We start from the raw sequence: 15,410 nt of genomic DNA on the forward strand, positions 1-15,410 counted from the left end.
TGTGGGACCTAATCGAGAGGTCAGTTCGTGCAAAAAATCCTGCACTGCCAACACATTTGCAATGATGGGGCCTGTGGACCACTATAGAGGCAGAAAGACTCAGTATCTCTGCAGGAGACTGAAACGTCCCCTTAGAAAAATTTATACAAGACTGTGCTTAAACTGACTCACAATATTTTTAGCGCAACGCAATCTGACTTCAAAAAATCCCTACGAAAGGATGGCCCTGACTAACATTAACCTATACGTTTCACAAATCACTTACCTCACAAAAATCTTCGTTACTCAAGCTACTGCAATACAGCGAGCGCCACTACTGCCAGCTAAATAAAAGATTCAAACTACGGAAGGCACTAACTACTGATAGGTATAGTTAGCAAATGAAAGATTTTAATAGAGAACAAACAATGTATTTACCTTAGTAGTCATAATATATATATCACTTCATGACACCAATTCTTACAAATTTCAAAACTCCGACATCTCTCTACCCACGTCCACCACTGCTGGCGGCTCACCTCCAACTGAGCAACGCTACGCGCTGTTAGCATCCAGCTGCCGCTGCCCAACACTACAATGGCGAGTATTACAACAATGCCAACCAGCCACAGACTGCACACGGCACAGCCACTGATTTTCATACAGAGCGCTACGTGGCGGCGGCGTTACCAATAAAAAAAACCTTAACAGCCTACTTACAAGACTTGCAACGACATGTTCGGTCCATGGCCGTTCGAGTTGCTGCTCTACGGCGGGCAAAAGGAGGTCCGACACGATATTAGGATATTCAGCCACGCTGCTTCTAAAGCCGTCCATAATTGCGAAAATGTTGCCAGTGCTGGATTTTGTGTACGAACTGACCTCTCGATTATATCACATAAATGTTCGATGTGATTCATGTCGCATAATATGCGTGACGAAATCATTGTGCAGACCGTGCGGCTTGAGGCGCCCGCGGGAGGTTCGAGTCCTCTATCGGACATCGGTGTGAGTGTGTTGTTCTTAGCGTAAGTTAGATTAACTCTAGTTTGATCCCTTAGGAATTCACATGCATTTGAACATTTTTTTGTGCAGAATGTTCTTCAAACCAGTCGCGAAGAATTGTGGCCAGCTGAGATGGTGCACTGTGTTCCATAAAAAGTCCATCGGTGTTTAGGAACATGTGTTTGTTGAGTGGCTGCGAATGCTCTCCAGGTAACCGAATACAGGGTGAAAAGTATTTAAACCGACAAACTCTGTTGTAGGGGACATGAAAGCAAATATTTTCCCCTAATGTACTTTTTTCCTATGAGGATTATGTAAACCGGCGGAGGCCGTATTACGATCTTCAGTTGTTAGAGGGCGTATTACGCTCTTCAGTTGTAGGCAACTGCTGTCCACCTGTGTAGTAGTGCATTGTCTTTGTTTACATATGGAGCGATACACCTGTAGCGAGTACACTGATATGGTTGGTGCGTACTACGTAACGCACCACAGCGGACGAGCTGCACAGCGGGTTTATCAACAATATCGTAATCGCCGCATCCCGCATCATACGACCTTTGCTGCTGTGTACCAACGTGTGCGTGAGACTGGGTCATTTAGCAGATTGCCTGGACAGGAACGCCGTCTCACGGTAAGAACGCTGCAATTTGAGGAAGCTATCTTGCAGCAAGTGGAGCGGGATCCTTCAATCAGCACTCGTGCAATTGCACGTAACATGGAAACGAATCAGACGAATGTAAGACCAGTCAAAAATGGTCCAAATGGGTCTGAGCACTATGGGACTTAACTTCTGAGACCATCTGTCCCCTAGAACGTAGAAGTACTTAAACCTAAATAACCTAAGGGCATCACACACATCCAAGCCCGAGGCAGGATTCGAACCTGCGACCGTAGATGTCGCGCGGTTCCGGACTGTAGCGCCTAGAACCGCCTGGCCACCTCGGCCGGCAAGAACAGTCCTTCGAGACCATCTCACTTACTGCGTGTCGACAACCTGGAACGAGTTGATTATCCAGCCAGAACACAGTTTTCGCAGTGATACCTGGAACAGTTTGAAATGCATCCTACATTTCCATCCTCTGTGTTGTTTACCGATGAAGCAACGTTCGGGCGTGATGGAGTCTCCAACAATTCACATGAGTGAGGATAACCCACTAGCCATAGTTAGTTGCGCTCATCAAGTACGGTTCTTTGTTAATGTGTGGGTAAGTGTTGTTGGGGACTGTTTAATTGGGCCGTATCTGCTACCTAGGCCATTAAATGGCAATCACTATTACAATTTTCTCGCATTGGCATTGTCAGAATTGCTGGAAGACGTCCCGCTCCCTGCAAGACAACGCATGTGGTTCCAACATGACGGGGCGCCGGCACATTTCACTCGTCGTGTGCGTCGATTCTTGAATCGACGGTTCCCAGAAACGTGGATTGGCAGAGGTGGTCCTATACTATGGCCTGCTCGATCACCAGATATGATTCCTCTGGTTTTGTGTGTGTGTGTGTGTGTGTGTGTGTGTGTGTGTGTGTGTGTGTGTGTGTGTGTGTGTGTGTGTGCTGATAGCCTTGTTTACGCAGCTCCTGTTGCATCAGAAGAGGATCTGGTTGCTCGGATAGTAGCAGCAGTAGGAACAATTCAGGATACTCCTGGGGTTTTAGCCCGTGTCAGACAGAACATGATCCGACGGTGTAACATTTGTTTACGTGTCAATGGAGGAATTTTTGAAAATCTACTGTAATTGAAATTGGGTTGAGTTAATGTGTTGTCTCTTGGTCATAAAAAATGGAAAAGTGTTTGTTGGTTTAATTAATTTGCCGCCATAGAAATCTTCCTCTACCGATTTAAATACTCCTCATAGTAAAAAATGACATTAGGGGAAAATATTTGTTTTGATGTCCCGTACAACCTCCGGTTTACATACTTTTCACCCTGTATAACCATTTCAGTCAATCATCGGTTCAGTTTGAGCCGAGGATCCAGTCCATTAACATGTCAACATAGCGTTCACAATTATGGGGCCACTACCAGTTTGAGCAGTTGTTTGTTGACAACTTGGGTCCCAGGCTTCGTGTCTCCGCTACACTCGAGCCGTACCATCAGCTCTTCCGAACAGAATTCGGGACTCATCTGATAAGCCCTTAGTTTTCCAGTCATGTACGGTCTAACCGATATGATCAGTGACAACTCTAGGCATACCCTGCTTCTCTCGGTGGTTAAGTGAAGACTGTCGGCCTCTACGTTGTCTTTGAAGAGACATAATGTCTGAAATTTGGTATTCTCGGCACTCTCTTGACACTATGGATCTCGGAATGCTGAATTCCCTAACGATTTTACGAAACTCAAGGTCCCGTGCGTCTAGCTGCAATTTCCACTTGACGTTCAGTGTATATCCGGAATGACTTGTGGTCATAATCGCGTTGGAAACCTCCTCTCACGGATCACCTGAGTACAAATGGCAGCTCCTCCAATGCACTGCCCTCTTATACCTTGTCTTGTGTGCGTGATACTACCGCCATCTGCATATGTGCATGTTGCTATCGCATGTCTTTTGTCATGCAGTGAAGGTACGTCATTAGCTGTCACAATGGCAGAATCGTGCTACAGTGGTTTGAGCTACCTGCTGGAGAAGTCGCATTGACGTCTTGTTCACCAAATTCGCCAAACCCGAACCTGCTGTGACACTTCAAGGTCGCTGTGGGGCGCCAGCTCAGCCCCACAAAACCACAGGGCCGAGATTCACAGGGAGTGCGTGACGTGTGTTTCAGCCTTCGGCACACGGACCGTGCACCCGAACGTTGAGCGTTGAGCGTGCCGAGTTTCTGACGTCGTAGCGTGGAATAGCAAGTCCGGGAGTCTTTCCGAACTGGCAGAGCAATATGTGGCAGGTCAGATATTCTGAGCGTGCGTCTGAGCGTTGACCAATGAGATGGCACAACGGCACAAGCACGCCGTCTCCCTTCAGAACAGAGTTGTGAGGCGCCATATTGGCATTCATTTCAAGCGTATATGTATATATGCTGTTTCTGAGCACCAGCACATTCAGAATCATTGGAAAACCCGTTGTTAACTGTGTGATTCGTTCCAATAAAATAACGAGAAACATCATATTCATGGCAAAGGAATTATTGTAACTTGCGTCTTATGAGAGTAGGCTTCTGACACACGGAAGATCCACCAAAAACGCATTGTTCTCAGTACAATTTGTTATAATTAAATTTCAATTAGTAACATATCTACAATAAGGTTTTCTGCAACGGCTAACATACTTTGATTACTTGCGACGTCTCGCATTGATTTGCTAGTTGGGACGGAGCTTCGCGTCTTGACACTGCTAAATTTTTTTCCTAACATTAGCGTTTCTATTAGGTTCTGATACTTTATTATTAGTTTAATATAAGTATATACTATGATATTTGATGTAATGTAAGTATAAGTTCAACTTTTTTTGAGGGGTCACTTTTGTTCGATTGGCTTAATTTACAGGACAGCTTGCGCTACTTGTATAAAGATTTTTGCTCCTTTTTCTTTTACGCTTCGTAATTCACATGTTGCAAAGATTCTGCTACTGGGTAGGAACAGTGATTAAGTAAGACTGACCTTGGGGTTTTAATAAAGTGTGCGAATGATGAAATAATGTTTATCTTATGCGGAGAAGTATTCCAAATTTGTACCGCACTGTTTGTAATGGAACTTTTGTATGTCTCTGTCATTATTGATTGGGCATGGTACTTTGTTTTTCATGTGGAGGAAATGTGCCGTTTAATAGAGCTAACGTGGGAATTTTACGTTCGCCCGTTGAGTAAACAGTGTGATTTACGAACTAGAAACATCCCTGAACTGGTGCTGGAGTGCGTTGCGATCGCGTATACCACGTTGGGGCCCACGCGCCGTGTGCACGAGTCGCATAGTTCCTGAGCGTTGAGCAGCACGTTGAACTTGTCACGCTCAGCGTTAACGTTCGACAGCACGGTCCGTGTGCCGACGGCTTTAGGCTGCTGGTGCCACACGCTTGCGGTAACCTGTGGAGCACTGTCGCATCCAGGGCTCGCGGCTTCGCTGGTCTACTGAGTCGCTAAGAGCTATTAAGCAGGAGAACATATATTTTCGTTCGTTACTGTATGACGCCATCTTACAGGGGAAGTTGGCTACCAATAAGCCACCTAAAAAGAATAAAATCCTGAAATATTATAAAAATGTTTTATATTAAATGTAGCGTGAACATTATCTTTCGTATTTCACAATAATAGACACGGAAGTCACAAATATTCACTGTTGATGCAATATTTGAAAAACGAAACATGCAAGGAAAGCGGTTGGTTTCCTTTAGTGGGCCGAGCAGAGGTTGCGTGAATGGGCGAGTGTAATAGCTGTTAACGACTGTACACATGTAAATACGTGGTTGAACAGTTCATATAATTTTTTTTCATATCTGAAAGCGAATTATATACTTTCGAAAGCAAGGTGGGTAACAGTAGAAAGGTCGCCTTCGAAGGAGTTTACAAACTATTTGGAAACATATAATGAAAACCATTGGTTAAATTTTGCTCATAGTGGTCTACTTTGGCTTAAGATTAGACAAAATTTGAGATGGCTCATTCGAGGTAACTCACTCTACATCGCTTAGTAGTTCCTAGTCTCCGTCCAGGTAGACGGCAAATCATCGAATAAAACTGAAGTGATATCAGGTGTTCCCCAGGGAAGCGTCCTGGGATCTCTGCTGTTCCTGATCTATATAAATGAGCTGTGTGACAATCTGAGCAGTTCTCTTAGGTTATTCGCAGATGATGCTGTAATTTACCGTCTAGTAAGGCCATCCGAAGACCAGTATCAGTTGCAAAGCGATTTAGAAAAGATTGCTGTATGGTGTGGCAGTGGCAGTTGACGCTAAATAACGAAAAGTGTGAGGTGATCCACATGAGTTCCAAAAGAAATCCGTTGGAATTCGATTACTCGATAAATAGTACAATTCTCAAGGCTGTCAGTTCAACTAAGTACCTGGGTGTTAAAATTACGAACAACTTCAGTTGGAAAGACCACATATATAATATTGTGGGGAAGGCGAACCAAAGGTTGCGTTTCATTGGCAGGACACTTAGAAGATGCAACAAGTCCACTAAAGAGACAGCTTACACTACACTCGTTCGTCCTCTGTTAGAATATTGCTGCGCGGTGTTGGATCCTTACCAGGTGGGATTGACGGAGGACATCGAAAGGGTGCAAAAAAGGGCAGCTCGTTTTGTATTATCGCGTAATAGGGGAGAGAGTGTGGCAGATATGATACGCGAGTTGGGATGGAAGTCATTAAAGCAAAGACGTTTTTCGTCGCGGCGAGATCTATTTACGAAATTTCAGTCACCAACTTTCTCTTCCGAATGCGAAAATATTTTGTTGAGCCCAACCTACATAGCTAGGAATGGTCATCAAAATAAAATAAGAGAAATCAGAGCTCGAACAGAAAGGTTTTGGTGTTCGTTCTTCCCGCGCGCTGTTCGAGAGTGGAATGGTAGAGAGATAGTATGATTGTGGTTCGATGAACCCTCTGCCAAGCACGTAAATATGAATTGCAGAGTAATCATGTACATGTACACATGTAGATGTAGATGCAGATCTCGTAACTTTATATTGTGAACATGACGATATCACGTTAATAGCTCGTGTTTTACACTGTTAGCTGCAGAAATTTAATCGCCATTACCGTATCAGTATGACGTTCCAAATCTGAATACTAGTCGCTTAGAAGAGCGTAGTGGAAATCCTACCACTTTCCACTCTTGCTTTATGTCTTACAAGGGGAAGGCCTCAGAGACGGCCAACCGATTCTACTCATATTTGGCAGGTCGATTGTGTACAACCTAAAACGAAGGAATCTAAAATATTTTGGGTCAATACCCCCACGTTTTTGAGAAAATCACCCCTAAAGGTTATGACGAGCGATCGACTCCAAATTGACGGCATCGACAGATAATTGTAAATAGAGCATTTTTCATCATGAGGTATGGAGTCCGAAAACGCATACCTTTCCAGAAATCGAGGTTAGAAACTTTTACAACTGCCGCGTCTGTACCCACGTGGTTAACGTCTGTCGCCTACAGCTCCGATAGCGCAACGGCCAAGGCTTGCCTGCACGGTACCTCAGCGTGTTCGGTCAGAGAGCCGGTTGGCCTCTGTAATAAGAAGCTGAGTGGAAGGATCAACCACCGAACTTGAACAGGATGCCATGCGACGTCCGCGCCGACAAAAAATATATATAAAATTCGCCGGGACGGTGGCTCAACGTGTTCGGTCAGAGGGTTAGTTGCCCTCTGTAGTAAAAAAAACTGAGTGAATCGATCAACAAAGAACTTCAACGGGCGTCAGGGAACGTCCGCCACGAACAGATCCAACGAATAATGACGAACAAAATGAGATAACAAAACAAAAAAAAAAAAAAAAAAAAAAAAAAAAAAAAAAAAAAAAAAAAAAGAGGTAACTGGCTGGGAATCGGAAAACCCGGGTTCGAACCTCGAAGAAACCGAGCGGATGTTATTCTTTTCGTTCGTATTTTTCATTTCAATTGATAGGGATAGGAGGGTTAACAAGGTAAGTAAATCAACAATCGGTGCTGTTGGCGAAAAGCGTTGACCACGTGGGTACAGAAGCGGCAGTTGTAAAAGTTTCTTACACCGATTTCTGGAAAAGTATGTGTCTTCGGACCCCATACCTCATGATGAAAACTGCTCTATTTGCAATTATCTATCGATCCCGCCAACTTCGAGTCGACCGCTCGTCATAACCTTTAGGGGCGATTTTCTCAAAAATGCGGGGGTGTTGACCCAAAATATCGTAGATTCCTTCTTTTTAGGTTGTACACAAGCGATCTGACAAATCTGAGCCGAATCGGCTGGCCGTGTCTGAGGCCTTACCCTTGTTAGTGGAACAACTCACGATTAAGACTGCGATTCTTTTACGGGTACTGGTGGTAGGCCTATTTTCAGTATCGTCAGAGAAATCGAGCCGGCCCAACTGCGGCCTTACACTATAATCCGTGAATGAATTTTGTTGCGTTTGTGATCACCACACCACGAATTTCAAGTTACAGTTCCGGGCTAGAGGAGGGTGCGGTGCGGCGCCGTTAGGGTGACACACGCGGAACGACATTCCCAGACGTCCATACGCGCATCGCCTTGGTAATCAAGTACGCCGGGCGGCAAAAGCAGGGAGTGAAAGTCCTGGTGACCAGCAAAGTGCGGCCGGAAGTGGGAGTGTGGCAGGGACAGGGGGAAACGCGGAAGACGGGGGTGGCGACCGCGGTGGACAAACAGGCGTGTCCCGCCGGTGAAAACCCCTCATTTGGGGACGTTCTGCGCCGAGGTGCGACTACTGTCCCACTGGGGACTCAGTCGCTGCGTGGACGTGGACTGGTCAGCGCCGGCAGACACCACCGTGAGTACTTCACCTCACCAGCGGCTGCACTAGCCTAGCGACACCTGTCAGTTGGCATTATAATGGGGTGTTCCGACCCTTCACCTTTATGGCGGCTTTAACTGTGTAGGGGACTGTCAGCGATGTATCTGTGATTGAATGACAGATCATGATTCCTCGAGGCCGGCCGCAGTGGCCGAGCGGTTCTAGGCGATACAGTCCGGAACCGTGTCATCGCTACGGTCGCAGGTTCGAATCCTGCCTCGGGCATGGATATGTGTTTAAGTAGCTCTAAGTTCTAGGGCAGGCTGTTCCACCTCGTCGGCTCCGCTGTGAGCCGCGGGGCGCTCCCTGCTCCAGGGAGCCGTGTCGCTCGCTGTGGCCATTCGAGTGGGCCGGCACGTGGCACGGCTGGCTGAGGCAGGTGGCAAAGCAAGCGTTTCGATGTACCAGCTGCGTCTTACAAGATCGACAGCCTCATATTCTTAGCTGCCAAGAGGTGGTGACATGCCACACGAGGAAATACGATGTTCAGGAAATAAATAAGGCACAACTGTTTTACAAGAAATTGCATACTAAATTTATTGGGTCTCTGTAGCTTGACATTTTCTTTTCATTACAAGATCGGAAATATCAGGCGTCAAAGTGTTCGCAGCGTTAATGCGGAGGATGGCCTTCATTGTGTGCATCCTGAAGAAACGATCGCTCCTTACTTTTTACTCTTTTGATTGCTGAGGAAAGCCGCTCACAACAATACCTAGATCCAAACACGCACATAATCTGAAGTTTGGGAAATTTTTTTTGCCGTAATCAACGATACCATCGTGACAAACCCAACGTGTTGTTGTACCCCTCTTTCAACGTTGAATTTTGCAAATCAGTAATCTTCAATTGAAGTGACGATGACAAGTCATCGGGGGAAACTGAAAAAAATAGTGCTGAACACCTTAAGTTCCATTTCCAAACTGGTTAGGTCTCGGAATCGTGTTTCAAACGACTTGATGAGCTGCTTTAACTTTGATTGGTAATCTCCGAAAGTAGTACCTTCAGGTAGTTTTAAAAAATGCAAGACGATTGAAGAACGTTAAATGTCCATTATTCATCTGCCTCTCAAATAAACGTAACTTTTCCATGAACGCTTTGATCTGGTCGTGCGTGTCAACGATTAGCTGCCCTTTGCCCAGCAATGACAGATTTAAATTATTCAGATGCATAGTTATGTCAGCTAGGAACGCCAGGTCTGATATCCATTTTTTATCTTTCAGACAACGCATTTCTTGCCCTTTCATTTCGAGAAAACGAGATATTTTCTCGCGAATGGCAAAGAAAACATCAAGAGCTTTTCCCCGACTCAGCCAACGAACTATACTGTGGTAAGGTATATCCCCATACTCCGCTTCCATATCTTTCAGGAATGCTTTGAATTGGCGATGATTCATACCGTGACGTCGCACAAAATTCACACACTTTACGACATATTTCATTACGCCACCTAGCTCTACTGTTTCAGCACACAGTGCCTCTTGGTGAATAAAACAATCAAGAGTCAAAATGTCTTTCCCGAATTCGTCCCTGAGTTTATTTTTCAAACGAGAAGCAAAACTGGTGACGCCCGATCATTTGTGGTGCACCGTCTGTCGCTACAGAATGGAGCTTTTCCCACGGCAAATTCATATTGTCCACAGATTTACAAACAGCTTCAAAAATGTCACGTCGTTGTAGTCGAGTGGTACCACATCCGAGAGTCCTTCAGTTACTTGCAGCCCCATGTCGACACCACGCACAAAGACTACAGGCTGAGCACAGTCCGATATGTCGGTACTTTCGTCAAGTGCTTAGCGAAAATGCAACAAAGCTCTCCGCCTTTTTCCTGAGCTGTGTCTCTAAATCCGCTGCCATGTCCAGGATTCGACGAGACATTGTTTGCTTCGATAGGCAAACCCCTTCAATTGCCTGCACCTCCCTTGGAAACAAACATTCTGCAACTGCTACCATGCACGATTTTACCAGTGGTCCCACCGAAAACGGCTTGCCACTCGTCGCAATGATGTGAGCGACCCTGTAGCTTGCTCGAATTGCAGATTCAGTCATCTTTTCCCGCTCTCATTCACCTGAAAATTATAAACGCATTACAGAACACGAACTATGTTGCATGTTTTGATACCCTCCGTATTACGAAACCGTTTTTAAACTTATGTCTCCTGGTACGTCGTTCTTAAGCCTGGCTACGAGTTCTCTGCGTGCAACGCCTTCTACCTGACCGTAGTGCGCTGCCTGAAGACGTGTATAATGTCGTTCTATATTGTACCTCTTCGCAGAATTTTACAACATACAAGACACTGCGGGCGACCATTCCTCTCAATGAATAGAAGGGTAACCTCCAATAGAGGTACAGGGCTCCCGTGGCTAGTCATAGCTGCCATTGAACACGGATTATTGCGTCAGTTGCGGCTGCATGCGGCTAGGGGCAGTGAGTTCGCTTTCCCCCTCCACGCGGGCTCCGAGCTGCCGCAGTGAGCGCTCCGGCTCCCTGCAGCTCGGCTGGAACAGCCTGTTCTAGGGGACTGATGACCTTAGAAGTCCCACAGTGCTCAGAGCCATTTGAACCATTTGATTCCTCAAGAACCGAAACCACAGCAGGTGGTCTGGAGTGAAGTCAACTTTGTAATTGATCCTGAAGGTGTTCCATTGCGTTCAGACAGGAATTCTGGGCAGGCCACTCCGTTTCAGGTCATCAGTCCCCTAGAACTACTTAAACCTAACTAACTTAAGGACATTACACACATCCATGCCCGAGGCAGGATTCGAACCTGCGACCGTAGCGGTCTTGCGGTTCCAGACTGTAGCGCCTAGAACCGCACGGCCACTCCGGCCAACCATTGCCTCATTGGTGCTGCTTTACGACCGGCTGTGTCGTCATGTCGACACCAGCAACTACTGTGCCCAGTACACAATGCTCTAGAACGTTTCATGTCTTTTCGCAATTAACGCTTTCTGAAGTACGATTAGAGGACGATACCCTAACCACGAAAAATACCCACATATTGCCACCCCACCTCCACTGTACTTCACTTTTGGCGCCACACATTGTGGCAGGTAACATTCTCCAGGCATTTGTGGAACCCAAACGCTTCCATGGCATTGAACTGATCACTGCCCAACGGCGTCGCTGTTTAAACCAGCTCAAGCGTCTACAGACATTTGTGCTGCCCCACTCCTTGTAACCGCGCGCAGTCAATATGCTAGCCGCACTGCTGGTGGCGCCTGTATCACGAACGATTCCTTCCCCTGATTTCCTGCGGTTTTTCACATCTGCGATCCACAGTGCTCCACGATCTCTCTCCACCAGTACCGGAGGTCTGCCATGTCTCGGTGTCTGTAGCTGCGGTCCCTCTTTCGCGTTTCCACTTCACCCATCACCAGCAGTCGACTTGGGCTGCTTTAGAACTCATAATACGACATGTACTTTATACGTTTACAAAATTATATACAAATGTTTACTTATTGTTGCCTTTACATGTGTTCACGACAAGCTTGTTTCCACATTGGTGATATTTTCTAGCGTTCCTACTGACATTACATTTATATATAATTTTATTCTACGTCTATGTAACAGTACTGTGAGATTAGTAACTTATACTTACGTCTAGATAGAATGACGTCCACAACACATCTTGGAACGTAATTTCAGCAGGTTCTCGAAATGTTCCAGAACCTCATTTCAAAATGAAGAAAGTTGCCGTCAGCTGTTAGAGAGACATCCAATATTTTATATATTCTCAAAAAAGGTCAGGCGTGGAGATGATTTCTGGTTTTATATTACCACACAACATGATAAATTACAATAAATTGTCAATTACGACACCGGGCAAGCGACTTTGAATTAAAATGATTCCGTTATATGGGAATATACATAATGAATGTGCGAGTGCAGGTTGTAGCCACATGGTGGACGGCATATGGGAGGTTGGGTCTGGCAATGAAGTGTGCTCGTGTAGCCTAATGCTATTTTTTTAAAACCTAGGCTCCTGTTTTTCCTTCTGTGTAGATGACTTTTGTTTGACATAATTTCTAATAATAGTGAAACTTAAAGTAAAATAAATAGTAATAAGTGAATAAAAAAAGCCTTCTACTTTTGTTGATTCCCATGGCTCCTACTTTTATGTGCCCTACAGGCTCGTTGGCGGTGGGGGGCCACTGTGGCCGGGCCTCGGGATTTGACCGCTGCCAACTCCTGTGACTACCACTTGGAGCCCCACCGGTCCATTACAAAAAAAATAAAAAATAAAAATGGTTAAGCTAGGAGTCCGGGCTCGACTCCCGGTCCGACACGTATTTTAATTGCTGCTGATTGTTCATATACACACCTGCGAATATATTTCAGATTAATAGTTTTTATGAGAAATAGCTCATTCTTCCCCAAAATAAATCTAATTGCTCTCTAGTATGTGGTGTGATTATATGAAAGTATTCGGAAAAATGAGAGCAACTCTCATTGTTCCTGTAAGGGTACAGGCGGCACGGCTACCAACGTTCACTGTTTGTGTTGCAGGATGGGAGAGCGGCGACAGCTGCGGCGACTTGCAGCAGTATGGCTGCTGCTGTTGGCAGCCCTGGCGTGCGACGCGCGACCACAGGGTGAGTTCTCCAGAAATGTAGTAATTGCCTTTGTCTCAACTGATTCAAATTCACTCAATAACGTTGTTTCCGTCAATTCTAGGTATTTGAAGTTTGTAAACTACAGTTAGTTTTAAACGCTGTTAAAAAATGTAGGAACTTTTATTAAACAACACGTTAAGGAGAGTACGTATTTTTCTTGATTGAACAAAAGCGTTTAAACGTGTGGACCATGCAACACTTCTGCACAAACTGAAACATTATGGGATTAAGGAAAAAAGCTCGACCATGATTCCCTTCACATCTACAAAGTAGGGCGCAAAACACTGCCATGTGGTGTCAACAAACAGGGAAAGAGGTTTAATCTGACTCTGACTCAAACCACGTAAAACGGGGGCACCAACGGCCTTTTTTTGGGTCAGTTTCTTTTCTTGATATATTTAATGACCTCCTACTGAACATGACAGATAACCTAAATACAATCTAAGACAAAAATAGAAAAAAAAAGATGTATCACGAAGGAATTATTCGAATGGATGCAAATCGGTAGATTTGATGTACATGTACAGACAAATAAATGATTACAATTTCAGAAAAAATTGGGCGATTTACTCAAGAGAAAGAGCTTCGCAATTGCGCAAGTCCATAACGCGTGGATCTGCCTCTAGCCCTTACGCAAGCAGTCATGCGGCCTAGCATTCCCCAAATGGTTCAAGGGACCTGCCACAAGACGGTATCGATTGGGGAGAGATCCAGCGATCTTTCTGGTCAAAGTAGGGTAGAAGCAGCAAAAACTCTTGCCTTGTGCGGGAGGGCATTATCTTGCTGAAATATGAGCCCAGGATGGCTCGCCATGAAGTGCACCATTACGGTAAGTAGAATATCGTCGACTTACCGCTGTGCAGTAAGGGTGCCGCAGATGAAAACCAAAGGAGTCCCGCTATGGAAAGAAATGGCACCTCAGACCAACGCTCCCGGTGGTATCCCAGCGCAGTCCAGGGCGTCTCCAGACTCGTCTTCGGCCTGGAGTCTCATTGGAGTAAAATTATCTTCAGTGGTGAGTCCCGCTTCGAAATGAGCTCCAATGAACAGCGAGGGCGTGTCTGGTGAAGCCCCGGACATGGATGCGATACCAGCCTGACCCTCGTCCGACAACCAGAAGTGATGGTCTGGGATGGCGTTTCTTTTCACAGCAGGACCCCTTTGGTTGTCATCTGAGGCACTCTTAAATCACAGTGGTACGTCGACGGCATTCTACACCCTGTTCCGTTGCCCTTGACGGCACGGCATCCAAAGCTTATGTTTCAGGAAGATAATTCCCTACCACACACGACGAGAATTTCTCCTGCTCGTCTTCTTGCTTGCCTAACCCCACCTTGGCCAGCAAGGTAGCAGGATCTCTATGCAGTTGAGAACGTTTGGAGCCTTATGGGAAGGGCCCTCCAACTATCTCGCGATTTTGACGATATTACGCGTCAGTTGGACAGAATTTGAATTGGCCCCTCAGGAGAAAATGTAGCGTCTCTGTAAATGAATGCCAAGCCGAATAACTGCTTGCTTGAGTTCAGAGGCGGACCATCCTATTATTGATTTGCTGAGTTTGTGAAGCCCTTCCTCACGAATAAATCATCCATATGTTCTGGAATTGTAGCCATTTGTTTGTCTGTACATTTACATCACATCTAGCTATTGACGTCCCATTCGGAAAATTCCATAGTGGTGGGTCGTTTTTTTGTTTTTTTCCTCAGAGAGTGTATAGGAATTCTTCCTAAGACCCGTCTGGTTCATTTTCTCTGATGTTTCGGCAGGTATGTGCAGTTTCGATTTTGCGATGTGTATATCGACTGACACCAAACAAACACTACCATGTCTTTCATGCGACGTCCAATGTCGAAGGAAAGCGTCGGTTTCTTGTTCTGTTGAAAATAACATGATTATTAAAGCGGATTTTTACGTGCACATTCGATGGAGGGGTCTCAGATTAGTCTAGTGCGATATTCGTTTTATCGATATGTATTAGGACGGGTAGTGAGAAGGGTAAATACCCAGCACCGCCTTAGCCCGCAGTGACCGCTACCGCCTTGCAGCAGGCGTGCCTAGTCGCTGCTGGTTCGTGTTTGTATAAGATGGATGTACACAAGGCAAAGTGCGCCGTGTCAACATTTTTAACGACGTTCTACAACTAGCGCTCCCATCTAAAAGTCCGACGAAAGCCCACAGCATAACATTGCCTGTATCCCCTGTGTTTCGGATCATCAATGTGTGTGTGTCACTTTTCACGCAAACTATTATTGGCAGAGCTATCAATACTTCTTTAGGGTCACAAATGACACCCGTTAAAATATAGAACGCTACTTTTGGAAATTTGTGGTGAGTTCTATGGGACCAAACTGCTGAGGTCATGGATCCCTAA

General features: G+C 45.5%; 1 protein-coding gene across 1 annotated transcript in view; it reads left to right on the forward strand.

Annotated features, from left to right (window-relative positions):
- LOC126291459 (uncharacterized) overlaps positions 1 to 15,410 on the forward strand; it is a 228,507-nt gene that overhangs the window by 82,126 nt on the left and 130,971 nt on the right. The window contains exon 3 of the mRNA XM_049984971.1: positions 12,933 to 13,018. Coding sequence (XP_049840928.1) covers positions 12,933 to 13,018 — 86 coding nt within the window. The remainder of the gene's footprint in view (positions 1 to 12,932; positions 13,019 to 15,410) is intronic.

Source organism: Schistocerca gregaria, chromosome 9 (genome assembly GCF_023897955.1).
Source record: "Schistocerca gregaria isolate iqSchGreg1 chromosome 9, iqSchGreg1.2, whole genome shotgun sequence".
NCBI classification, from domain to species: Eukaryota; Metazoa; Arthropoda; class Insecta; order Orthoptera; family Acrididae; genus Schistocerca; species Schistocerca gregaria.